The sequence below is a fragment of the Nipponia nippon genome, unplaced genomic scaffold (assembly GCF_047370975.1).
Source record: "Nipponia nippon isolate SJK-2023a ecotype South Korea unplaced genomic scaffold, ASM4737097v1 scaffold_1, whole genome shotgun sequence".
NCBI lineage: Eukaryota > Metazoa > Chordata > Aves > Pelecaniformes > Threskiornithidae > Nipponia > Nipponia nippon.
Window position 1 is genome coordinate 10,055,945 of NW_028262290.1, and position 27,924 is coordinate 10,083,868.

General features: G+C 39.7%; 1 protein-coding gene across 2 annotated transcripts in view; it reads left to right on the forward strand.

Annotated features, from left to right (window-relative positions):
- ADCY8 (adenylate cyclase 8) overlaps window positions 1–27,924 on the forward strand; it is a 133,573-nt gene that overhangs the window by 8,295 nt on the left and 97,354 nt on the right. For both annotated transcript variants that reach the window (XM_009469807.2, XM_087745934.1), the window contains exon 2: window positions 22,916–23,065. In XM_009469807.2, the coding sequence (XP_009468082.2) occupies window positions 22,916–23,065 (150 nt within the window). The remainder of the gene's footprint in view (window positions 1–22,915; window positions 23,066–27,924) is intronic.

Sequence of the window (27,924 nt, forward strand, 5' to 3'; positions counted from 1 at the left end):
AGTGTAAAAAATAAAGCAAAACTAACCCAAGCCAATTTTTTTTCACAACCTCAATTGTACTTCTCCCATACAGTCTGATGTTGATGTTATAATTTTATATGATGCTTTTAGTTTTAATCTAGAGAACAGTTGCCCCCCATATAAATGAAAGACTACTTTAATGAGTTTAATGATTTAATTCTTTTACCTACTCAATTTTCTTTTTCAGTTTTGATTTAATCATTACTTTACAGTTTTGGATTCTTCTATATCTTCACTTTCCTTTGTTTTAACAGCACAGTCCCTTAAAAATAAAATGCAGAAATCCCTCTTTACTGAAATCGATGGAAGCATTCAACAGTGGCAGAATCTTAATTAGGAAAATCAGTTTGTTTCTTTGGAGACATCTGATCTCCAGGCACTTTATTGTTTCTCCTCTGTTCAAACTCTGCTGCTTCTTTTACCTGGAAGCTACTCAGGGATGGAGCTGTCTTGTCTGTTCTGCCTGCTTTAGGTTTACCACAGTAGAACCCTCATCCATCAATCTAGAGGTATCATCACAATGCAAATAAGAAATAATAATAATCAGGAAGATCAATCATCACAGAAGAACTATATGATATTATGCTGTGTACCAGGTGTTTTATAACTCTGGAGTAAAGATCTTAGGTAAAGAAATTAATTAGATCTCATGGCAGTTATTCAAATAACTGTGCAAGATGTAGACATACACATTCTTCTATCCTATGATTCTCTGTCATATGTGAAAGTACCTCTAATGCTTATTAGTATTAATAACCTTCATAAGCATACTAGATAGATAGGGTTATAATTGACATAGAAATCATCCCACATGTGTTCATTATGGATCTAATTTAATGTGCCAGATATGCATATTCTTTTAGAGGAAGGAGTAATATTCACCACAGATTTCAGCTAGGGACTGGGAATGAGGATCATTCCCATTTCATCACTAAATTTATCATTGGCCTGTGCTGACCCCCACACATCACTTTATGTTTCTGTGCTTCATTTGATTTGAAAATTTGCCTTTCTCAGTTGCTATAATATGTGACTAATACATTCAATTGCTTTGAGTTTTTTTGTACAAAACATGCCCATCACCTTCCATAATGCATCTAAAGAGGAATACTGTATTGGCTTATGTCAGCCACACACATTTTTTGTTAAATAGTGAATATACTGAGTGCAGTGGGAATGTTTGCATATAACTTTACTCTTTTTTAAAAGACCACGTTCCACATAGTTCTGTTAAGGGCTGGAAGGCATGTCCTATGATGAGTGGCTAAGGACCCTGGGTTTGTCTAGTTTGGAGAAAAGGAGGCTGAGGGGTGACATCATTGCTTTCTACAGCTTCCTGTGGAGGGGAAGTTGAGAGGGAGGTGCTGAACTCCTCTCCCTAGTATCCAGTGACAGGACGTGTGGGAATGGTTCAAAGCTGCACCAGGGGAGGTTTAGACTGGACATTAGGAAGCATTTCTTTACTGAGAGGGTGGTCAGACGCTGGAACAGGCTTCCTAGAGAGATGGTTGATGCCCCAAGCCTGTCAGTGTTTGACGCATTTGGACAATGCCCTTGACAACATGCTTTAGCTTTTGGTCAGACCTGAGTTGGTCAGGCAGTTGGACTAGATGATTGCTGCAGAGCCCTTCTAACCGAAGTATTCTATTCTATTCTATTCTATTCTATTCTATTCTATTCTATTCTATTCTATTCTGTTCTGTTCTGTTCTGTTCTGTTCTGTTCTGTTCTATCCTATCCTATTTCAGCCCAATCATGAGTTTCCCTCACATTAGTTCATCTGTGCTGAGGGGACTTTAAAGTAGATGCCATATAGTTTATATAAGGCTGTGCTTACAGCACTGGGCTACAGAGCCAGTGACCTCCTCAGCTGGCCTCCTTGTGATCCCATGCTTCTTGCTTTCACACCCATGCAGTGGAACAGTTTCAATGAGAGGAATTGAGAAGATTCCCACCTTGATTAATTTGTTGCTTTAATAGGCCTCTTTCCTAGGATTGGGATCCATAAATTTAAACTGCCTCACCTAGAAATGAGGAAAACCAGAAATAAAGTCCTGATCTTTGTGCAAATGCTGTAAGCTCTTGGGTAAGAAAAAATTCCCACCTTCCTGCGCACTGAGTGAAATTGTCTGAAGATTGTAGGTCTCAGGTTGAGCTGTGTGCTGCCCAAAGAGTTAACCAAAGTTAGGACACGTTTCCGGATTCAGTCCATCCCTCTCCCCAAAGACTGTAGCCATATTAACTCCTCTCAAACAGGGTGCCTGCATCCAACCTGTGAGGTGGGAAAAGCAGGTCTATAATAACTGCTGAACTACACATGGGAATTGCGGTGGGAGGGTTGGTTGACCAGGGCCAGAACAACGCCTGCAACATTTCTGGCAGTTTAGCTGCATAGATGATTGCATTCCAAAGACGTTCCTCAATGCTGTTTAGTGCACTGCAGGGGTGCAGCCTCTCTGCCTGCCTGCCCTCCTCTGAATTGCAATGAAGTTGAGTGGGAGGGAGGGGTATACTTGGTGTGCCTCATCAAGGTGCTAAGCGCATATAATAGCCTATACTTGAAGCATTAAGGAAGCAATATATCCCAAAATGGACAGAGAGATTTACAGTAGATTATTCCCAGATCTGAAGGTCCTTGAGAGTAGCCAGTGAAAATTGTTCTTTTAGACTTAGGCAGAACTTAAGTCATATGAATCTTGACCAAGGACGTTACTGTAAAAATTTTTTTACATTTCCAGAATGTAGCTAAATGCCATTCTGACTGATGCTATGATAGTTTCCATGCTCTCCCCAATCCCTAGAGTAATAGTAGCTTATTGACAATAATGGGAAGAGAAGAAGAATTTATTATATGTATCTCATTTGTACTAATGTAATTGCTTTTTTCTGCTATGTTTCATTAGCCACCTGAGAGGCTACAAGAAAAGGTAGAAGAACACATGAAGTGTTCCCATTTTCTATGTGATGGTACAGGATGATAGGACCTTCAATAATCTTCTTATAATCTTAATAGCTCTTTGTGTGTAGAAATTATTTTTCCAATGACTTATCACTTTCTTTCCTGTAAAAATGTACTTGTGTCTACTTATTCTTAAGGGATAGTTATGTACATTATCTGATGGCAGCCACTCTACCTTGCTATTCCTTCATAGTAGAATATCTGATGTAAGCATCGAGTTACTCCAAATCCCATCAAAAATCAACACAATAACATTAAAAAGCTTTAAAGAGAGGACTCCTAGAGGTAATGTGACTTTGGAGAAGGAGTGTAAAAGAATGTATCTTAACATTATGCCAATTATTTTAAAGTCAAGAAAAGCACTCATATGCATAGAGATGGGTATAGCTTTAAGTTTTTTGATGGCCTAAGGCCTTGAAATTTAGTACAAAGATTGTTAAGGTAGCTGTTCTTTCCTCTTCAAGCAAACAAAGCTTTTGCTGGCCAGATTGCTTTCCATTGCACCAGAACATACTAACTTCCTTATTGAATTTACAAATCATCTATCCAAGTGTCATTTATTAAAGAACTCTTTTGATGATGTACAAGAAGGAAGAGTATTTGAGATCTCTTCTGGTTTTCTTCTGCAACACAAGACTTCTGTAATATAATTTGACATAGTTGATTTTTTTAAATCCAAAAGCAACCAATATATCTAATAAAACTGAATAATAACCCGTATTTAAATTTATAAACGTTCAAAACACTTGATAGATTTACATATATTTGTATTAGATAGATACAAATACTCGGCAAAGGCAATGCTGTGGAATTTTATGTTTTGGGTTTTTTTTTTTTTGCAACTTGCTTTCAGGTTCAGCAATTACATTTGCAAGTCAAAACAATATTTACTATGTTCCTAAAGTTTGTGTATATCTGAAGAGAGTTTATAGGTGCAATTTTAAAATGGAAAATACACACACCACTAATTAAGAGACATTTTTTCTAATTACTATCATTAAAAACTCAAACTATAATCTGGAAATCAAACTGTCGCCTTCTGGCTAACAACAATATGGATTCAGCAGTTGAAGATTTGCAGAGAACGTGCAAGATGCTTAGTCAGAGCTTAGTGGCCTTCAACATCTAATGACAATTCAAGGAATCTCAGACAAAAAATAAAATGTTAGAGCATCCTACAAAAAAGAAAAGGATTAAAAATCCAAATCATAAACACACACACACATACACGAAAATTCTCACAGACTTTGTATGAACACTGTGGTATACAAAACATGGAAAGATAGATGTTCATAGCAATTATTCCCAGGATAGTCATCTGGCCTAGAGCCCATTTTTCAATGTGATCTAGAGGCTTAAAAGTACAGGGAGGTAGCAAGTGAGAGTTTCAACATTTTACAAGCTGAGGGACTCCTTAAATCACTTAAGTGGTTATAAGAGTATCTCGTGGGACTCCTTAAGTTCCACTAGCTCCCACCAAACTCAATAGAGTTAAGCAGTCTTATACAGTGTAGACAATACACAGCTGGGAGGAGGGGCTGATACATTGGATGATTGCACTGCCATTCAGACGGACCTCGGTGGGCTGGAGAAATGGGCTGACAGGAGCATCATGGAGTTCAACAAAAGGGAAATGTAAAGTTCTGCACCTGGGGGGGAATAACCCCATGCACCAGTATGGACTGGCAGCTGGCCAGCTGGAAAGCAGCTCTGCAGAGAAGGCCCTGGGAGTCCTGGTGGACACCAAATTGAACATGAACCAGCAATGTGAAGGCAAATAGCCTCCTGGGCTGCATTAGACAGAACATTCCCAGCGGGTGGAGGAAGGAGATCCTTCCCCTCTGCTCAGCCTTAGTGAAACATATCTGGAGTGCTGGGCCCAGTGCTGGGCTACCCAGTACAGGAGAGACATGAACATACTGGAGTGAGTCCAGAGAAGGGCTATGAAGGGCTATCTGAGAAATGAGGAAAGGCTGAGATAGATGGGACTGTTCAGCCTGGAGATGAGAAGGTTTGGGGGTGGAGCGGGGGGGGACACGTAATCCAATTAGTATGCATAACTACATTACTGGGGGTAGTAAAGAAGGCAGAGCCAAACTCTTCTCATCAGTGCTCAGTGACAGGATGAGAGTCAATGGACACAAACTGAAACATAGTGAGTTCCACTTAAACATAAAAATACCTTTTTTACTGTAAGGGTGATTGAACACTGTAACAGGTTGCCCAGAGATGTCATGGTGTCTTCATCCTTGGAAATATTCAAAATCTGACTGGATAATACTCCAAGCAACTTGTTCTAGGTGATCCTAGGTTTGACTATATGAAGGAAGTTTGACTATACGATATGATACAGACTGAGGAATGAAGGGATTGTATGCAGCCCTGCAGAGAAGGACTTGGGGGTACTGATAGACAAAAAGCTGGATATGAGCCAACAATGTGCTCTCGCAGCCCAGAAGGCCAATCATATCGTGGGCTGCATCAAAAAAGCGTGGCCAGCAGGGCGAGGGAGGTGATTCTGCCCCTCTACTCTGCTCTGGTGAGACCCCACCTGGAGTACTGCGTCCAGCTCTGGGGTCCTCAGCACAGGAAGGACATGGACCTGTTGGAGAGGGTCCAGAGGAGGGCCACAAAAACGATCAGAGGGATGGAACACCTCTCTTGTGAGGAAAGGCTGAAAGAGCTGGGGTTGTTCAGCCTGGAGAAGAGAAGGCTGCGGGGTGACCTTATTGCAGCCTTTCAGTACTTAAAGGGGGCTTATAAGAAAGATGCGGATGGACTTTTTAGCAGGGCCAGTAGCGATAGGACAAGGGGTAATGGTTTTAAACTAAAAGAGACTAGATTCGGACTGGATATAAGGAAGAAATTTTTTCCAATGAGGGTGGTGAAACACTGGAATGGGTTGCCCAGAGAGGTGGCAGATGCCCCATCCTTGGAAACATTCAAGACGAGGCTGGATGGGGCTCTGAGCAACCTGATCTAGTTGTAGATGTCCCTGTTCATTGCAGGGGGGATGGATTAGATGACCTTTAAAGGTCCCTTCCAGCCCAAAGCATTCTATGATTCTATGATCTCCAGAAGTCGCTTCCAAACTCATTTATTTTGTGGTTCTGTGATAGCAGTACAAGTATTGTTTCAAGTAGACAGATCCAAAGATCTGATGAGGATTTGGAGGGCAGAACTAATATCTCTGAATCCAGCCTGAAGCAAACACACAGCCAGTGCAGGGCAAAGCTCCTGTGATCACAGTGTGAGACCTAGTTTAATACATGTGTCATGCCTTCTGCACTCACTCCAGTCCACTCCAGACTCAGGTCCTACTGTGGGACTTAACTGCAGGCCTGTATCATAGAATGATAGAGTCATTTGGGGTTGGAAAATACCCTTAAGATCATCGAGTCCAACCGTAAACCTAACACTACCAGGTCCACCAAATGTCATCACCTGACCTGGCACATCACTTCATGAGAGTTGTTCTATGGGCTTATCACCATCATATGGTCCAAAGCTCAAAGCAGCATCCTTGCTTTCCCCATGCCCATCTGGTGACATCAGGCAGTCCTGAAGCACAAGCCTATAGCAAACATCAGACACACGCACTCTCTGTGCTTCTTTTGGGGAACAATTCTGTCTCCACCCGCTAGATCTCTGTGCTATGTGCAATATTACAGGTGGGAGAGTTTGAAAAATATCAGTAATACATGTCCGCCCTTTCCACCAGCAAAAAGAGCACCGCCATCAGTACCAACCATTCAGTTTCAGGTGGTCAGATTGCTACATAAGTGTTAGGAGATATCTGATAAACCTGAGTGTGAACTGTCGTCTTACTATGGCTTTCTCAGCAGTCTTAGCTGCCAAAGAAAGCTAGAGGCAGGTTTACCCCTAGGCAGTCTGCCAATTCCAGGGCAATATTTTGAGCAACTGACACTATCCTTCTTTTAAAAAGCCGGAAACTAACCTTCTCCCAACAAAGCACTGATGATCTTTAAACATACTGTTTTCAGTAACAATGGGTATTGCTCATTTTTACTGCTTCTGTAAGAAGAGGATTGCCCTAGAGAAAAGGAAGCAGAAGGAAGACTGTGACAGGCCCTCAAATATGGAAGGGGTTGCTAAAGAGAGGAAGAAATTAATTGCTCTTTGTTTCATCTATAGCTATCAAGAGATGATGGGCTTAAGTTATTATAAGGAATATTCACATTAGATAGTAGGAGAAACCTTGTAACAATAACCTAATAATAATAACTTAAATAACCTCATTTTGTTTGGGAGGCTTTACCCTGAGGTATGATTAAGCAGTTTAGAGAGGCATTTTTTTAGGAGTGATTTAGATAATATCCAGGACCTGGAGCATGGGTTAAATGACCTGTCAAGGTCCTCTCATGCCCTACTTTCTATAATTAAATGATACTGTCTCTTAATTCCAGCTATGATGCAAAGTGTTCTCAACCTCCAGTTTCCAAAGAAGAAAACCATTTTGTATTTCTAATGATTGCTACACTGAGTCTGATGGATTAGTCTGAACTAGCTTCATTTATGTAGCCTGAAATGCCACAGCTTCAAGGATTTATATCTGTGGTTTGCTAAGGACATGTTGGATCAACGATTCGACAATAATATTGCTGATGGTGCAAGAAAATGAAAGAATTTAATTGTCTCTTCCAAGAGGCTAACAATTGGTGAAAGGACCGTATTGTCAATGAAGTCCTGCTGAAGGCAAAGAAACACCAAAGAGTGAATCTGCTGGATAAGGAGAGGCCATTTTTACACAGCGAAAAATATTTTTCAGATCGTCATCAGCTCATTTTAATTGACCTTCAATCTTCCTCCTCTTATGTTGTAAACCTGGTCTGATTTGTTTTATTTTTACATATATTAAAAAAAAAATATTCAGAGGATCATTGTTATTGTAGATTCTGTTCATTATATAGATTTGTGGTGCATATGCCACATAATTACAAAGAATAAAAATACTCCTGGTTGTTCCTGCTCTAAGCAAAGTATGTAAGTACGTGTGTACATTAAAAGATATGGATATTGTCTGTGAAATCTTTGGGACTACAGCTGACTTTAGAACTATTCTTAGATATATGGTACACAGAAAAATAATGGAAACAATATAGGCATACAGTGCCATAAGTAAATATAGAGATTAGTTCATGCTTGCTGAGTAGCTTGAGCATTGTTAAAAGGTGGAAGAGTCCTGGCTCTTCCTTTGCATCTATATCTACCCTACACACTGGGAAGCCTCATGGGATAGTTTGTCTCTTGCAAGGTTTCTCCATGTGTAACACCCACAATGGGTCCATTAGACCTGAGGCTTCTTTCTGTTACTGGAGTAGCATAGCACCTTTCCTAGGGCTGAGCATCCCACCCTGCCAGAAAGCAGAGAATTGGGCCTTTAGAACAGACACAAAATGTTCCCTTCCTTCTCCAATAAAGAAAAAGGCCTTAGCAACACGCGACTGTAATTCAGAGAACATGGTGGCTAATGTTCTCTTCAAGGGCAATAACATCTGACCTTGCCAGGATATTTTAATCACATTTTTCATGCTGTGAAGGGCAATTCAGTCTTTCAGCAAAATGCCTTGATTTCCAGACTACAAAACCAGCGTCAGCAGTTCAGAGTGACTATAGAGAAACCTTTAATGAAAGATTTTTAGACAGTCATTTCTACTCCTGCTGGAGACAGAAATCTCTTTGTAATGATGAATACTTTGCAAATTCATGCTGGATTTTCTGTTCAGAGTAGAGGATGGCATAAAACACACATGTGGAATACAAGCGTTCTTGTTCTTCTTGGTGAAAGTAGGGTGGTAGGTAGAGGTCGGTCATCCTGGGTTTTTTTATTGTTATCATCATTTCAAAGATAGGCACATTGCAGTTTATGGATTAGGATACATTTTTCCAGAATACCTGGATGATGCCATCCAAATCCAGTGGTACTGCTGTGTTCCTGCAAGCCCTGGACAGGGCTGGCTCCTGAGCTACCACCTCTCACAATTTAAAGTCCTGCAGATCAGCAATGCCTGCCCTTGTGATTCAGCAAAGAGTTTTTATTGAATACTGAGGTCAGCAGGAGCACCGATCTCCCAGAGGAGGGATTTTCCAGCTCCGAGTGGTAATGACTCCTCCATTTCAGTTTCCAGTTGAACTCAGTGGAAATTGGGAGCCGAGAGTTACTGTTTGCTGCCTGCATGCTATAGGTGTCTTCTGAATCTTAAATATCTCTAAGTAACCACATTTTCCCTTCTGGGTGCCACCAGAGTTGTACCAGCCTTAGAAAGGCATTTGCACACCTACAAGGCTGAGCTGCTCAGAAATGCAATAGTTGCACCTCTTTGCTACTACCTAGAGAATGGGAAAAAAATGTGTTTTGGGGTGTTTTTTTAGCATCTGCCAAGAACTGAAAATTTTAAAACACACATACAGACACACACACTTTTTGGCTTTCATTAAAGATTTTTTTAAAATAGCCCTTCATAAAACTTTTCCAGTTATCCAAATTTGTCTTGCCTGTCTCCAGACATTGTTCCCAAATTTATTTATTTTTTTAATATCATCTTGTGAGGTATTTAGTCTGACTGGTTCTACTTTTTTATTAATATTTTTCTCCTTAAAAAATAATTAGTATGACTTAGAGGTTTTCTTTTTTTTATAAACTCTTTGTGGAAAAAATACAAAGGAACATGTCAGAAGGCAACAAAGAAGGCCAGAATGCATGACAAAAGTTATTTATGATACAACTACATTGTGTGTTTATTGCAAGGATATGTGTGTTGTATGTTCACATAACGATTAGTTGAGCTGACTTTAACAAATGGATGTGGATGTTCATGAGGAGGGCAACATGAAGAAGTCATTTGAGCTTGTTCTTTTTTTTACCCAGAATTTAATACAGGGTACACATGTTGTTACTGTACAGTGTCAGCTATCAGATGTCAGCTTAATATCAACAACGAGCAAGTTTGTAGTGCTGTCTGTAGACATGGTTTAAATTGCTTTCAACACTGCACTGTCTGAACAAAAAGAAAAGAACTTGAACAGTGGGGCCTGGCTAGGGCCTTATTTTTCTTTAAGAACAGAAATTCTAATGTTTTTGCCATTTGGAACTTTTGTTGGAAACGGTGTATCTGGCCAATGTTGACTGGCTGGGTGGCAGAAATTGCATTCTAAGAACTGATTTCATCTTTCTAGGAAAAAAAATATAGTCCAAATTGTTATCAAGGAGGAGACATAAGCGATTCCCTAGGATATCTGAAATGCTTTGTTTCACTTGTGTTCTCATAGATAACAAACCAAGATTGTTGGAGGAAACTGCTTAGAAAGCCATCAGAGCCAGCAGGCATATCTCCATCAAACAGAACAGGCTTTAGATCAAGCATTAAACACTAGAAAATGTCTCACCCTGTCATTAACTGTGTCCTTTCTCCTTGAGAGGTTTCATAGATTTAACTGTTAGTGCTGTCTGGATCCAAAAAACATCAACCAATCGGGCAGGTCAGTTTGTAAAACTGATTGCCTTTGGTTTTCTTTTTGAAGGCTCAGAAGTAATGTTCTCTTCACTGCCTGAAATTCCAGTAAGAAATCCACTCTGTCCGCTAATTCTTGACTTAAATTCTGTCTTGTTTTTTATGCCATGAAACACAGCATTGTCAGCCTTGGTATTCATACCCCAGCATGTCCAAAGCCACACACAATTTCTTTTCAAGCACTCATCTGCTGAGTGCTCCTAAGAGAGCAATGTTTATGTATCATGACTGCTGCTACATTGATCTAAATAGTAGATACATGAGCTAAATACTCACTAAGACCAAACACTGCTTTGCCCAAGCAAATTTCCTTTTGAAGCCAATGAGCTTCTGTGTGAGCAGGTTAAGACTGACCTTGCTTCTGAGTGGGTGCCTTTAAACAACTTGAACTGCAAAAATGTGGACAGCATTCACGGCCATGCTTTGGATCAAACCCTGTATGAACTTATATACAGCTATGCTGATGTAAAACATCTGGAGGGCTTCTCTTGTCAGTTTATGTCCGTCAAGTTTTAATACTGTCCAGCAGCTCTCACTGGTATCAGCAGCATTCATTATTGAACATCAGAGACAGTGGTTGTTTTGTCTTGTATCATTTATTTAATATTCTGTGAACAGTCCAGTTTCTATTTCTCATGCTTACACAAGCAGTGAAAACAAAGGCATGGCTTGTATTGTCAGGCAAGGAGAATTTGGCCCATGGTAAATATCAGGGTTTGATGTTAATCCCATCCTTGTTTTACACCAGAATAAGCCACTGCCTTCAAAGGAATTAGTCCTAGGTCACACCAGTGTCAACGCAGAGTGAATCCTATGCTATGTGTCTCCTCTGCTAGGAAAGTGGCAGAAGAAACCTAATCCTTCATTATTTGTCTGTGACGTATTCTGCCAGCCAAAGGACTGAATCAACTTTTTCCCACAGCACTCTCTGTACTTTTGATGTCAGTCTGCCTTCTTCTAGCTCACCACACGGAAGCATTCACCATGACTAATAGCAAAACAACACCCACAGGTTTCACAAAGGAAAATGTTTGTCCTCGCCTAACTCTGTGAGATAAAGTTTTAATCCAGCTGGTCTGGATTGCTGTAACCTCTCATGGCTTTTGTCTGGTACATTTCCATTTGCTCCCACGTCCCTTCCCTATTTTCTCTCTGGGATAGTTCCTAATTGAGAGTTGATAATTAGAGATAAAGCAGACTTAAAGAGAAGAGTAAGTAATGTTAGATAGTTATCAATAAAATTCCCATTTAACCTTGAGTGATTCATGTCTTGCACTGTGCTTAAGCTGTGTTCAGCTCAGCTCTGGAGGACAAAGGCTATTGGGGCTTATTATCCCATCCTCAACCATCCTAAAGTTTTCCTTGCAGGTTCATCCATATCTTCACGGGCTCTCTATTTCCTGTAGTCTCCCAAGGTCATATCAGTACTGGTTCCCAGTGCGGTTAAGGATACCTGAAATTCTGTGTACACTGAAGTCAGACTACAATCCACGACCTCTATGCCACCCAAGATTTCTCCAAAGTAAGGGCAAGCCTCAGGTGCTATGATCTGCCACGTTTACAGCCCAATGTTAGCATCAGGGATAACTGAGAAAGTAAGCGTTTGGTTTTTTTGTTGATTTTTTTAATGTTTTGCTAGGAAAGGACTCTTAAAAATAGCATTGCTGAGTTCTGTCTTTTCTTGGTTTTCAGAGGATCATCATAGTCAACAACAGAAGGAGATCCTGAGGGAAAAAATAAACACAGGGAATATCAAATTGCTTTCATTGGGGTTTTCAGGTCACTTTTCCAAAAATAATTTAAAATGGAGGCAGAGCAGCCATAATGGGAAATTTGGAGAGAGAAGATATTTTCTTTATTATTTCTGGGCTAGCAAACTTACAGCTTGATCTGGGATCTGTAAGTCTACTCTTGTTGTCTCACACATCAATCAGCTGTAGATTCAGTAGGCAAACTCTGGCTCTAATGACACCTGTGCAAAATGACACCCACTTAAAGGTGCAACTGTGGGAAAAATTTAGCCTTGCCATTGGCCTTTAGTTAAAAATGCTGATAATAAAGTGTAAAAAGCCTTTGTTTCCAGCACTGTTTTGGCTTTTTTGGGGCAAATAGCAAAAAGAACAGCTGTGGGGTGTGGCTTGTTTGCCAGCAGGTATAACTGATTAACACAAACAGCTGATCAGCAGAGCTTGCCATCATAGTAGAAGCAGGCTTTGAAGGACAAGGGTTGTTTGGAAAAGGACACTCAATACTATGATATGCCTCATCTATTTTTCATTACCATTATTTTCAGTATTATTTCAGTTAAACCAATCTACTTTTTAATAGGTATTAGTCTTATTCTCACCAGTCTGGAGTGGCTTTCATAAGGCTGTCTTTATTTCTTGATAAAGAGTCCAAGAGTAATTTAAGATTATTACGTTTTGCTATTACTTTCTTTTTCCATTGCAATACCAAAGGGAAAAAAATATTTGCAAAATCTTGCATCTTTCCTCCATCTATGGCCACAGCTTGATAATTCAAAGGAAAACACACATGACCCGGCCTAACATAGCTAGGAAGAAGAATGAAAATCTTCCCTTGTGCAGGCTGTTATAACTCTGCAGAATGCACCGAGGCAGGGTCATCTGTACGCATATCGTGACGATTGCCAGTTCCATTGGGAAGAGACATGGAGTACGTACTGCAGGTAATTGCTGGGATATGCATAGATTTGATCAGATGAAAACAGCAATGAAGTGTGTCAGAAAAGATGAACTGCTGTCAGCCCTACAAACATAATTATCGGTCACTCAGTTTTGACATCCTACTTCGGATAAGAGCCATTATCTAGAGCAATAAAAACAGCTGTGCAGAACACCACCCCAAACTCATTTAGTAGAAATGCAGACTACCTAATTCTGTTTTCCTTAAAATGTAGTTAAACTCTTTCCAATGCTGCAAAGCAGCTTTGATGAATTTTTTTTCCCTACCATTACTCCTAATCAGTTGTATAATCTATTAAGGGAAGTACCAGGAGTTCTTCTGCCTTGGCTATCTTGCATTGACTTAGACAGAACTACTGAGATAATTTAAGGAAAATTTCCAAAAGTGATTTTCACTTTAGAGGTCCTAGTTTTAGGGTGTCCAGGCTCACCTTTATGCTCAGCGATGCTTTCAGACATTTCCAGACTGGGTGTCAGCTGGAATTTTTTGCCACTGGTAAGTTATCTGTCATGTCTGATGCCTGGTCCCCAGACACTGGTACATCTGAATTGGGACATAGTTATTTACAATTCAGACATCCATGTATGTAATGCAAGGGGAAAAAATAGCATTTGGTAAGGGTGGCTTAAAAAAAAAAAAAACAGGAATTTTTTTCAATTCTTAATATCTCATATGTTGTAAGTGTGCTTCCCCATTTCAGATTATTTTCTTATGAATCTTTGTTTAGATGCTGTAACTTTTATTAGGAGTAATCTATTTCTCTAGTGGCTTTAAATGGAATGTGGTTTCTATTAAACATAGTTACTTTGGTATTTGTTTTGAACAGTAAATGTGCAGCTTGTAAGGAAGATCAGCTTCTGCATAAAAGAAGTGTGGGGAAAATATTAGTGTCAGACTGAGCTTCATGAGTCTGAAATATGGAAGTGCAGAAAGGGAAACCCCACAGCTGCTTTACACTCCCTTCTGAGCAGCAAGCAGGGGAATACCATCGCTTCAACAGTTTCCTAACTTACCCTGATTGCCATGGGCTGCTCCCGGTGTGTTCTCTTTTGTGCAGGCTTTGTGCTGTGCCTTGTTTTTTGCTGTTTTTTGTGGGTCGTTACAGGATTTACTCCTGGTTAGACAGCACAGGTAATTTAAAGTAATTCTGTAGTACATGTACTATGGTTTCAAGGTTACGTAGAAGAAAATAGAGATTCTTATCTGAGCCTTTTACATTTACCTAAACACACCAAATGAGGTGAAGTTTTTGGGCAATAATATGATGGAATCTGGAAGGTTTGGCTTTAGATTTCTGCTTGTAATTACCCTGCAATGCAGCTGTCTCAAAGTAGAGGGAGAAGGTACCTAACCAGCACACAGAAAACACTGAATAGGAGAGGTTATTCACATCAAAGGATAAGATTATTCATTCTAAATAGGAACACTTGAGGTATCCGTAATAGCATCCTGTGTGCAAAATGATGACAAAAGAGTGCTGTGCTGCTGAGTGAACAGGAGACATGATCACCAGATTTCATTGTGTAGTTCAGGATCAGTTCCTAGATGAGGATCAGAGAGTTCAGCAGAATACCCCGTAGCCGTGGAAAACAGTTGCTAAAAATTGAAGAACATGTACCCATCTCTGGCCATTTGCCTGTATGCATGGTCTATGACCCCACTACTGACATTGTCCCGGACATGCCTAGTCACTTTAACATCTATAAAAAGAAAGCACCAAAAAAAGATTATCCAAAATCCCAGAATAGATTTTTTTTATTAAGGTTATGCCTGAATCCTAAATTTTAGACAAACTCAAGGGGAGTTAGAGGAGATGTGCTGCAAATTATTTGCCATTTGGGGGTGCTCGATGGCACTAGCAGGGTTATGTATTTGCTTGACTGCCTCTGTGCATCACTCAAGTTATGTCAACCCTTATGTGTCTGATATGATTTTCCTGAAAGATCTCTTGTACCACGCCATGTTGCAAAAGTCTTGCCATAGTTGATTGATAGCTGACTTACCAAATGGTATGGGTTGAGCTACCTATGAACAACTTAAGCAGACATTCAGTTTTCTACATTTCTAATGGATTCAATGAGACTAAGAGAAAGAAGGAAATAGCTACTTTTCTAAATGCAAATTAAACTCTTGTCCTGAATATTAAAGATGCATATTTCTGAATTCTGTCTTGGACTAGAACAATTGATTTTATGCCAATGTGTCATTGTTCAGAGGGAAAATGGTCTTTGTTTTCTAAATCATTAGCAGTGCAGGAGCAATAGGCGTGTTAGGATTTTCTGCAACAGGCTGGAGAAAACTGTGTCTGAGATCAGTTACTCTCATTGAAGGTAATCTAATAATTCCTTGGGGTACACCCTGTGTTTTTATAGGGCCAGCCTGCCTTTCAAGCTGCAGATTTCATGCACGTTAAAGGCCAGACTGTGTCATAGTGCATAGTGAAGTCCCCTAATGTCTGCTCTGGAAGCAGCAAGACCAGGCTTCTTAAAAGATCTCAGCTCTCCTAGAGGCATAAATAAGATCTGAGTTTTTGAAGAATCAGCCAATGTTCCCATGGGATTTGTGCACAGCTGAACCACAAAACTCAGTTCTAAACAAAAAATCACCAGGTGACACTGATACAAATGGCTCCTTTCACATTTAGCAAATCAGCGGTGGGTGGGGTAAAGCACTACTTAATCATCGTAGTCTGTGCTTGACTAAATTTACCATGAATAAACAATATACCTTTCTCCATCCCTGTCTTCTCAGGTGTATGTTATATTCCTGTCTTTCAGTAAACTATGTATGTGTAGATCAGATAAAAGAGTTAGTACTCACTCCAGCTGTGAGTAGGAGTTAAACAGTTGTTCTACTTATGCATTGGACAAACAAGCGATAGGATGAAAGGAAATGGCCTCAAGTTGTGCCAGGGGAGGTTTAGGTCGGATCTTAGGAAAAATTTCTTCACCAAAAGGGTTATGAAGCACTGGAACAGGCTGCCCAGGGAAGTGATTGAGTCCCCATCCCTGGAGGTATTTAAAAGACATGTAGATGTGGTGCTTAGGGACATGGTTTAGTGGTGGACTTGGCAGTGCTAGGTTAACGGTTGGACTTGATGATCTCAAAGGTCTTCTCCAACCTAAAGAATTCTATGATTCTATACAGAGGATCAGGGACAGATCCTGGAACTCTCTGGAAAGTCTAGGTAGCAGTTTGGGCACCTTTGTGGGACAGGCTGGTTTCCAATAAATGTTGATGAAGAAGCACCCACAATCTAAAACAAACAAAAAACCCTCTATCATGGCCATTGGCATTTAGCAGTTAGACCCAGGAGAGGTCAGAAGGAGTGAACCTGGGGAATAAAAATCTCCTTACAAGGTGATTTAACAATAAGGCAGCAATGATTTCAGTTTAATGAGTTGGCAGCAGTGCCAACTATGAATGTTCATGTGCTTCCTCTCCCTGTGGAGGCTGTGCTGTGAACTCAATCAGACGACTGCTCTAGATAGAAAAATCACTGCCAACACCAAATGTTTGTTTTTTAAGTTGGCCAAGTTCCCTGATATAGTTCACAGTATGGTCCCACAAATAATTGATCTGGCACGATAAAGGGGAAGTGGTGCTGAGGGATCAAGGTGGTCAAGAGGCTGTACAGAGATACAGGTACTTACTAGTGTTGCTGCCAGGAGCTTTGATTCATAAAACCCTAGTCTCAGCTGAAGATAGAGGCTTGCTGCAGCCCAGCAGTGAGAGAGTGGTAAAGCTTGTGCTGCCAGATGTTCTTATTCTATACAAAGTAGAGCATTTTGGTCTCAGATTCCACACTTTTCATGCAACCCTCAGTTCATTCCTGGTGATCAGTTCTTATAAGAGCATAAGTTATTTTCCCTCCTAGTAACCTAAGCAAGGGTGTGATGGAGAAGGGAGAGAGGGCAATGGGGTTTCTGAGACATTTTAGTTACAAAAACCAACCTTGTGGGGAGCTGCTACTTTTAGTTAAACAACAAAGGATGAATCAAAATGCTTCTCCAAACCTAATTAAAGAATAATAATTACCATAGCAACCAGTTCTTTATGTAGCACATGCTGAAAACACTCTTAAAGAAGCACAACAGCTTTACTTTCCCAGTTTCCCCAAAACAGACAAGAATTACTCTAATCCATTGTTGAAGCCAATCCAAAATTAGAAAGCAAAATAGGAAAATAATTAAATAATTTCCCACAGGCTCATTTCAGGAATTAATGAAATTCCTGCTCTTTAAGACTGATCTGCCTTGAGAATGTCGAACTGGAGATTACAGTGAAAACCATTTCTTTACTTTTCAGATGTATTTTGGTGAGATCAGCCCTAGCACTGCTCTGTTTCTACACAGCAGAACAAAATTCCTTGCTGAAGAGATTAATAATAGGTTTATTTCTGCAGAGCACACTATGGTTTCTTTCTTCACTTGAGGTAGTAACACAGAAGTTCAGTGTCATCATGGATTTCAGAATTGTTTCTAAACTTTTTCAGCTTTCTCTCCTCCACTTCTACTGTGTTTTCGATGTGAATATATGCTGCCTTTGGTTCAACTACTCATGATGAAGATTGTCTCTGGCAATTACTGTCTTTTAGGGCTAGCTATCAATTAACATATTTCCAGTCTGTTGGGTTTGTTGAATGTTCCTAAGTATTCACTTTTCCTCAGGTTATGGGCTCTTTGGAAGTGCTGGACTCAGTCAATCACTATACACTCCATAAATGTCTATTAATGGCAGGACTGAGAAAGCACTGAATTAGGAGACTCTACAGCTGGCCTTATGGCTTTATATACCCTGATGGACAATTGCACCTTTTCAAAGAGGAAACTCGTGGTAAAATTAAAACACATTTCAGTTATGATTTTTGACATTTTGAAACTTCCAGCATTTGCAAACCCTTCTTTAACTCACTTCCGGTTGTTCATAAACTCACAGAAATCTGTGTAAACTCCAAATTAAGGCAAACTCAATTAGATGTTCTTAATAGCAGAAATGCCTACAAATTGTTATGCTTAGCCCAGCTCTGCTCCCAGTAACTCACCTGTACCTTTCTGAATTTCCTGTTTCCTGAACTACATTCAGTTCTATCTTGAAAAGCTATCTATCTGTGGCTGATTCACCTACCACTTCACAACAGTCTTGTGAGCTACTTTACTGTCTTTTCAATGAATTTTCCTTTTCCTGTACCTACTTTGATTGATACTTGTTCCTGACCAGCTGTGCCCAGTGCCTTTTAATTGTTTCTTTGTCTGAGATCTGGTGGTTCCCAAATCCACTCAAAATGTTATCTTGGTTTCAGTTGCTTTGTCAAAGCCCTTTTTATACAATGAGTGACAGATGAAAATGAAATTATTTGAATCAATGTGTACTGTCAAATTTAAACTTAGCTTTCTTGTCTGACCTGCCTCCTCTCCTTTCATTGCCTTTGTTTTTGACTAGTTTTTATATTGACTTTGCAAAGGGCACTGAGGTGCCTGCATGAAGGACACTTTATAAATGTAAATTTATTTGACAAATGATTCCTCTGTGAACTAAGCTCTTAATCACCTCCTTTGAGAAATATGGGAAGCAGAGTTTTGGAGTAAAAAATTTAATGGCTGCTTCTAACTACCTGGATGATCTTTTCAAGTAACTTTCTTTAGCTTTGTTCATCCTATTATGTGATTATGTGCAACTGCAGGTTCAGCAGGGACAGTGCTGATCCTGTTACACAGATATTCCCAAGCAGCATGGTGATGGGTACTTTCTTGTTTGCATTTTTTAAATATTTGAGAAGCAGACCTCCCCAGAGCCCTATTTAAACATCAAAACATATCACTTATGGCTTTTTAAGATCACTTGCTGTCTCTGCAACAGTTGCTTATTTGAGTGCTGTGCAAGGTACAAATAGACTAAAGAGCTTACAAATGTTGTGAAAAGATTTTCTTTTTTTCACGTTATACCTCAGCTTTCCTGCTGTGTGAGCATTGATTATCTTCAGGTCAGTCAAAAAGGTATGAAACTGTGTACATCTTATAAAATCAGAGTCTGCCCTGGCTTGTCGCCCTGATAGGCAGTAGAAAATCCTGCGAGACTTCTGGAATTGGACACAGTAAGCTGTAGGAAAAAGATGTGGCAATAAGAGACTCAAGTCTTATATATCTTTTTTATTCTTTTATTAACAAAAGCCACAGATTACTATTCTTGCAAGGCATAGTGCTTTACTCTTTAGGTTGGTTTCAATCAGATTACTATGTGCAAGAAAAGCAGATTCTGCCTCTGAGTAAGCTATTGTTTTACCTGTAGCAGGTTTTCCGTAATTCCCTTTGTCCAAATCAAATTATGTGCTCATGAATTCTAATTGAAGGCCAAATTCTACTGTATTTGCTCTAAGGAGATCTGCTGAAGTGGGTGGCACTAGTCCTGAGTATTAGCAGAGAACAGTGACTGAACTGGGCTCATGAGGAACTTGCAATTGAATTTGCAAGCAAAGGAGAGCACCCTGCCACTGCTTTCACCATTGAAATGCACATTTCAAACATTGTGAAAGGCTTTTCTTTTTTTTTTTTTTTTTTTCACCCTATACCCTAACTTTCCTAGTGTGTGAGCATTGATTACCTCCAAGTGAGTCAAAAAGGTATGAAACATTGACTCCTTCAGCCACCCACAGCTGTTTTCAGTTGTCCTGCTGAACAACATAATTCTGAACTGGTCTTATCTCATGTCAGCTCATCATATGCCTCTTAGTAGCCTGCACCAGAAAGGAATTATCTCATGGGCTGAATTACTGCATTCTCTGTTTTATCTTGGAGCAAAGGTGGAAAGTGTCTGGAAGAAGCTGGCTGGTGCAGGGCACCTTGTCTCCAGTAAAACAGGGGAAGGTAGATAACAGGGAAAAATCAGTAAACAAAGAGGTGGAATAGTGACAAATGCAGTGAGACTAAGTAGTCTCAAATTCCTCCCTTTTAAAAAATAAAAGGCTGAGAGGGGTAATGCTATAACTCAGTAAAATCAGGAATGGTGAGAGGAAGACGAATTGGGAATGATTACTCACTGTTTCTCATCTTATAAGCATGATGCGACACTCAAAGAAATGATAAGACTGTGAATTAAAGCAGACAAAAGGAAACATTTTTATCACAAAGGGCCTAAATAAATTGTAGAAATCTTTGTCAGTGAATGCCATAGGGGCCAAAGGTACAATTAACCTCAGAAAGGGATCAGAAAAAGTTAAGCAGACAGATAGAGTATGCCACCTCCAGCTCAGAGGTGCTGTAAACCACAGGATACTGGAAGCCAGGAAGATGCAAGATCACACTAATCATGCCCTATTTCTCACAAGCTTTGCCTAGATGTCTGTTACGGGCAGATGTTAAACAAAGCTTCAGCTGGAGCCAGGATATGCATTCTTATCTAATCACGGCATATAAATTGTAAATGAATTCCCTGTACTATTGTAGAACAATACTCCAGATTCAGAAATACGGGAATACATAAAGCTGAAGTTTCCGCCAGATGCATTTGCTTTGATATTAAATCTCACTTTCAAACCCACGTGAATATGAGGAGCGAGACCTGTAGATCTGAGGCATAGCATCACAATAAGATTAGGGAGTTTTGCTAAATGTTTTCCCTCTTCTATTAGGGCAAGCAAAACTTTGATTTTAGGGTAACTGGTTATCAGATAATACTACAAAAATGCAACCTCTAGCCCACAATGTTCCGCAACCACAGATTGCTGGAGTGTTCAAGACTGTTTTGACAAAACATCTCTGGATGCTTGCTTTAGTCTTGTACTTGTATCTACTGTTTTATCCTTGTACTCCTACCTGGGCACTCTCTGTTGTCCTCTATCAGAGACAGGATCCTGAATGATGAACATTTGATCTGTCCTGGCGTGGCTCTTCTGATGTTGTTATTATACTGTAAGTATCACCCATAGCATTCATAGCTGTCAGAGCCTGGACAGCTCTGGTGGGCAGGCAATGTGGTCACAGGGTAATGTAGCCCCCGCCTGCTCCACAGCTGGTCTGCCACTGGGAGAGAGGTGTGAATCTGCAAGACAGAGTGCACTCAGTGGGACCTTGTCAGCACAGTGGCTGTGACTGGACCTTGGCAGGAGGATGGGGAGCTGCAGTTTGCAGACTTTCAGCTGGTTCACTGTGCCCCAATGGCTTCTCTAGCTAAGGTAGCAGTCAGAGCAGTTTCACCCTACATGCTGCATTTGAGGAATATTGACTTCTGGACTTATTTTTCACTCTTGACCCTCTCACAAATTTAAAAAAGGCAGAATGAAGAATCTGGCATGTCCAAAGAAGAGCAACAAAGCTGGTGAAGGGTCTAGAGCACAAGTCTTATGAGGAGCAGCTAAGGGAACTGGGGTTGTTTAGTCTGGAGAAGAGGAGGCTGAGGGGAGACCTTACTGCTCCCTACAACTACCTGAAAGGAGGTTGTAGCAAGGTGGGGGTCAGTCTTTTCTCACAAGTAACAAGTGATAGGATGAGAGGACATGGCCTCAAGTTGTGCCAGGGGAGGTTTAGGTTGGATATTAGGAAAAATTTCTTCACCACAAGGGTTATCAAGCATTGGAACAGGCTGCCCAGGGAAGTGGTTGAGTCTCCATCCCTGGAGGTATTTAAAAGACGTGTAGATGTGGTGCTTAGGGACATGGTTTAGTGGTGGACTTGCAGTGCTAGGTTAACGGTTGGACTTGATGACCTTAAAGGTCTTTTCCAACCTAAATGATTTTATGATTCCATGATTCTAAGTAGGAACTGAGAGGAGTTCACATGAATTTGTAACATACAGGAGGAATGAGGTGTTGGATGAAGCTGCTGAGAGTGCAGGTCTGTGTTCCATCTCTAGTGGATGCAAACAGTATATGTTTCTTACTTGATTTCCCAAACAGTCTCCACTTCAATGGTGTTGATCTTCTCTGCCTTACAAACATACAGAGCACAGAGAGGTATCAATGAAAGACAAATAAGCCACTGGAATTTACACTGTCCAAGGATCCACTCCCATTTGGCTCATTTTTTAAGTTCATATTGCAAAGGAAGAAGCTGTGACACACCTTCTACAAGGACAAAGAGTGCAGCTCTTATGTAGGCATCAGTGAAGAAAAGGTCTGTGTACACAAGCACAGGCTATGCAAGCATTTGGTTATCCTCTCAGCTTCCCCTGTTGAAAGGTTCAGGATTCAGATTGTGCAAGCTTGTGCTTTGGCATCAGCTGAAAAGGAATTTATTTAATTTGGTCAATAATAACAGAATAACTATTATCACTGATATTAATTCTTAGCTAACTGACACTCTTTGTTTTCCTTAATATGGCTTTGTTCTCAAACTAAGCCATGGAACAAATCACAAAGTTGCTTTTACAGAAGAGGCAGTGCAAAGACAAATTGTTAATTATGTTTGTAATCATTCCTGACTAGAGCCCTGTGAGTCAGTTCTTGGAAACATCATTTGTGGTTCAACTAGAGTTTAATGCCCCCAAATACTGCATATTTCTTCCTCAAGGCAGAGAGAATTTTACACTTTTGATGCCCCTAATTAAGATCCAAGAGATTCTTTTATGCAAACTTTCCTAACGATTTAGTTTTACAGCCTACGTGACTGCAGAGCAGTCATTCTCTCACTTTCTCTCTCTCTCTTTTCAAATAGATATTTTTGCTTCTCTTGTCTGATCAAATCCTGTTTGTTGTTTGTTGCAGATAGCGGCTCAGGCGGTGTTATTTATGTGTATGAACACCGCAGGAATCTTCATTAGCTACCTATCAGACAGAGCACAACGTCAAGCCTTCCTGGAGACCAGAAGATGTGTAGAAGCCAGACTGAGACTAGAAACAGAAAATCAGCGACAGGTATTGGAGAAAAAATCCTGTTTTTGTATTAACTAATTGGACAAGACAGGGCTTTTGTAGCCTCACTGACTCTGATGTGATGCCACCTGATTTGTGCAGGTTAAGTGAGTTTCATGCTGTTATTTTGCTGGTGTGTATCGATCTGATATGTCATCTTAAAGATTTTCCCTGGGAAACAGGATGAATAGAGAATGGCTGCTCATTGTCCTTTCCCATACAAGAAGAGGCCATCAAATGAAAGAGCAGCTGGCACGTGGTTAAAAATGATTCTTTACACAAGAGGGGTTAAACCGGGGAACTTAATGTTTCAGAGTGTTGTGGATACTAAAACTTCTATCAGTCAAGTGAAAACTAAGCAAGTTCATGGAGGAGAACTCTATCTAGGCAGAGAAAATACTGAAACATCACCTTTGGCTCACAGATGAATATTTGGAGCTGGGAGGCCACTGCAAGGAAGTATTACTGCATGCTTTCTCTGTTCTTAAACTATTCCCTAAAAATCTCCTTTTGTCCACTGTGCGCAATAGCATACAGGACTAGGTGAACTTTCTATCTGAGCAGGTATAGTTGTTCTTAGATATATCATCCTTTCCAATCCAGAATAAAAGACATTGGGTAAAAAGAAGTTTGCTCATTATTTGGTACAAAGGCAGCAGAAAGGAGGTGTAGCATGCTACACGTATTTTGCATTCACACTGAAATATCAGAATGTTCACCTGCTGTTTAAAAACTTGCATTAAGATCAAAATACAGCCTGCATATATCTATATATGTTTCACTATTTCATTCTCAAATGAGCTTAGCCATTCATTTTGTCCTATTTTATAGATACTTGAATTGTTTCTTGATTTTATTTCATTTAGTTCCCAAAACCCATACTGTTATACAGAGATCTAAGAAGATGTCATGTTCTAGACTTTACTAATGACTCAGTATGAATGCATGACTCGGCTGAGTAATGCAAGTTACCTGTGCCAGAACATCCCTCCAGCCATTGCTGACTGAAGAGGCTTTGAGGGATGTTATCTAGGATGCTCTGTTCTCATTTTAACTGTAGGACCACATTTTTATGGCTTTTGGTTTTTGAAATTTCTACAAAGAAAACAACATGAGTTAAAAAATGCAGCAAGGAATGGTATGCTCTTCCATAAGTAATTGCAGAACATGACTCCAATTTTTTATAATTATAGAGGTTATATAAATGCTTCAGATATACTTTCCAATTTCTCAGTATCCCTTATATTTGTCATCTCTAATCATCCATCATTCTAATAACTATAAATGCTATTGCTATCATTATTCAGCATTGTGTAATGCCTAAAAGGGCCAGTCATGGAAAGTCACCCAATTGTGAGGCAAACATTTTATAATCTCTGTTTTAGAGACAAGCAAAAGGTATCATCAGACATGTGGAACTGTACAAGGAAACAATAATACTCATAAGTAAGGATCTATTTGTGTTTTGGAGGTTTTTAAGAATTCCCTAACGAGTATTTGCAGATTTTCTCAAATGCAAATATAAAGTTTCTACTGTATCAGCTTCTGTCTTGTGGTGGAAAGCAGGAGATGGTTCTGTATTTCCTGATAAATTTCATATAGATGAGCTGAAATTTTTTCCATGAAAGCAGTTTCATTCATTCATTTGCCATCATATTTTTTTGTAGAGTGCAATGAAAATTTAAGGTGAAACCACCAAAATCCCACTGGGGGAAAAAACCTCTTTTTTTGTTGTTGTTTGTGATACTCTTAGCTGCAATTTGGACAGTTAGATGTGCTAGTTTTTTTTCCAGATGTCATTATTTTCCAGTAGTCTATGATCTCTTCCTTTTGCGGGGTTTTCAGGGTTTAAGGACTTCTTGCTCTATTTCAGTATTGCTATGGGGTTTTCCAGTTTGACAGTCAAAGCCATTTCTTTTTGTTCTGTCAAAATGTCTGTGTGCCATGTTATGGCCTCAACTGAATAGCTGCAAGTCTGAATTAGCTCCATTGGTTCATTGTCTGCAGAAAATATCCTCAGGTGCAAGTTCAGCTTTTACGCTAATTGCAATTCATTCTCATACTGCACAGGAAGGAAGAGGGCGAAGTGCAGACCTGTAGGGTGGAAAAGACTTTAAGGAGCTCAGCCAAAGTTTTTCAAAGCTTTTAAGTGACTTAATTTCCAGTTTCTGTGTTTCCAAAACTCTATATAATTAAGCTCCTGCATCTTTTTTTTTCATCCTTTTCCATCACCATTTACTCTCAACAAGACTTTTGAGTAAAATTTTCAGAAATATTTCAGAAAGTTAGGAGGTTTAGTCATATTTTCAAAAGTGACCAATTCATGATTTTTTATTATTATTTTTTATTTTTAAGCACCTGGGGTTGTTAACAAGTACGTATTAGCATTTTCAATTACAATGAATTTTCTAACTCTAATCACTCTATTAATAAAGTGAACAGTACTGTGGATACAGAAAAGAATTACTCCAGCAGTCATTGCTAATGATGTTGATGCACTTAGCTGTACAGTATTATCTGTGTGACACCATTTGGAAATCCCAGCACTCTGTGAAACTGAGGGAACATCTGTGTCTACTTCTTCCCCAATTTTCATTACAAAATTAGAATTTTGATGGAGATCTAAAACATTTCAGAGCTTGGCTTAGTTAAATGAGAGTCCACTGCTGATGACTACCAGAAAAACTGTATCATAGAAAGACAGAAATATCAGAGAAGCAAGCTAGAGAGGGTAGCACAGACGAAATAGTGTGTTGTAAAAACAGTCTCGGTTTACCAGTTATTGATCAAATCATTAATTTAAATATTTTCTAATGAAATGTAGTTAGCTGCTTGTGCTTAATATATGTAGTTATATCAACCAACCAAAAATGGCAGCCATAAAATATCATCCAGTTTTGTTTTCAACACATAGTGATTAGGAATAAACAACAAACACAAAGTTCTGAGTTTTCTTAAGTCCATTTTCTTCGAAGAATATCATCACTTCCCACTACCTGTTTGAAATTTTGGGTCAATATTTTGATTCGATATCTATGTGTTTGAAAGAGGTTGACACCCAGTGCTGTACTTTGTTAATAACCACTTCAAAAACATTGTCTTCCTTTTTACCTTGATTTTATTGTAAGTACACAGCAGGTAATTCTGATTTCATCATACCTGGGCAATGAAAATAGAAAGTATATCTTAGTTTCTTAATTAGCTACTGCAAATCTTTCAAAAACAATGAACATGTCATTTCCCTCATTGTGAAAATGCTGTGAAATTACCCTCAGTGAAGAGCAGGAACCTGCATTAAATTTCATTTCCATTTCTATTTCTCATCATAGAAAATCCCTAAGTTTTAATTGTATGACATATTAAATCCAGATACATATTGAAATGATGACTTTATGAAGAATTGAATTTATAATATATCTCTGGTGTCCTTACTTGCTCTTTCTCCAGCAATTCATCTGTACTTGAAATTTGTCTAACATTTTAAATCCTCAGATATTACCATTTAATTATAAAGAGTCTCTCAGATAACTTTGTCGCTCCACCACACGTACATATGCCAAGTTATATGTATCTGAAAACAATTATTGCGCAAGGAGGTTAATATTTGACTTCTTACAAAATTTCTTACGACTGAAGCTGGAAAAGGAGGCTTAAAATGACTGGAAAGGGAACACCACAGAAGTTAATTAGCTAAATAGCTTTAAAAATCAGTCCAGCACTTACCTCTTACCTTGTAATAAGATCACAAACTTACAGGACTGCTATTCAGAGAGAACTCATTTTACTCATAAGAGACTTCTCCTATGTGATGGCCACACGTCTACTCTCCACCCAAGACCTCTCTAGACCAATGAGACTAATGAAGGCTGGATAAAGCAATAGGGAAATACGGGTGGGAGGCTGCTTTCAGGCTAAGCAAAGTTGTTAGACTGTATTCTACTAACATGAGTAACTTGTGGATTGGACTAGTGTTCAAAAAAATAACATAAAGCCTCTCTGAAACATTTTATTTGCATAATTTCTGGTAGATTTAGAGCACCTGATGGTATCTTATGAAAAATGATTTTCTCTGCAGTTGTTTGAGATGACAGGTGAAATCAGTCCAGATCTGTGTGATGCTTATATTCATCCTGTGGTGAAGTGTTTGTTCTTCTTCTCACGAAGATGGTGAAGGGTTTAGAGGGGAAGCCATATGAGGAGGGGCTGAAGTCACTTGGTCTGTTCAGCCTGGAGAAGAGGAGACTGAGGGGAGACCTTATCATGGTCTACAGCTTCCTCACAAGGGAAGGAGGAAGGGCAGGTGCTGATCTCTTCTTCCTGACGGCTAATGATAGGACCCAAGGGAATGGCAGGAAGATATGTCAGGGGAGGTTTAGGTTGGACACTAGGAAAACGTTCTTCACCCAGAGTGTGGCGGAACACTGGAACAGGCTCCCCTGGGAGGTAGTCAGGGCACCAAGCCTGACAATATTTAAGAGGCATTTGGACAACACCCTCAGACATATGGTGTGAATTTTGGTGTTGTCCTATGCAGGGACAGGAGTTGGACTCAATGGTCCTTGTGGGTCCCTTCCAATTCAGGATATTCTATGATTCTATGACTCACTGTAGCAGGTTCTGCATCATTCGTGAAAAGAAAACTCCCCAGCTCGTGCACAGAGCTCACCAGCAAAGTTGCACTGTCACTGCTGTGCTAAGTTTTTGGGATGGACTAAAGCTCAAATCAGAAAGAAATCCTCCATTTTTAAGCCCTGAGAAGCCAAATAGAGGAAATTATTCTACTTCAGCACTACATTTGTGCAGTTTCAGTGGAGTTAGCTAGTGTTAGAAGGTGCTAAAGCCACAATGCATTACTGTCTTTA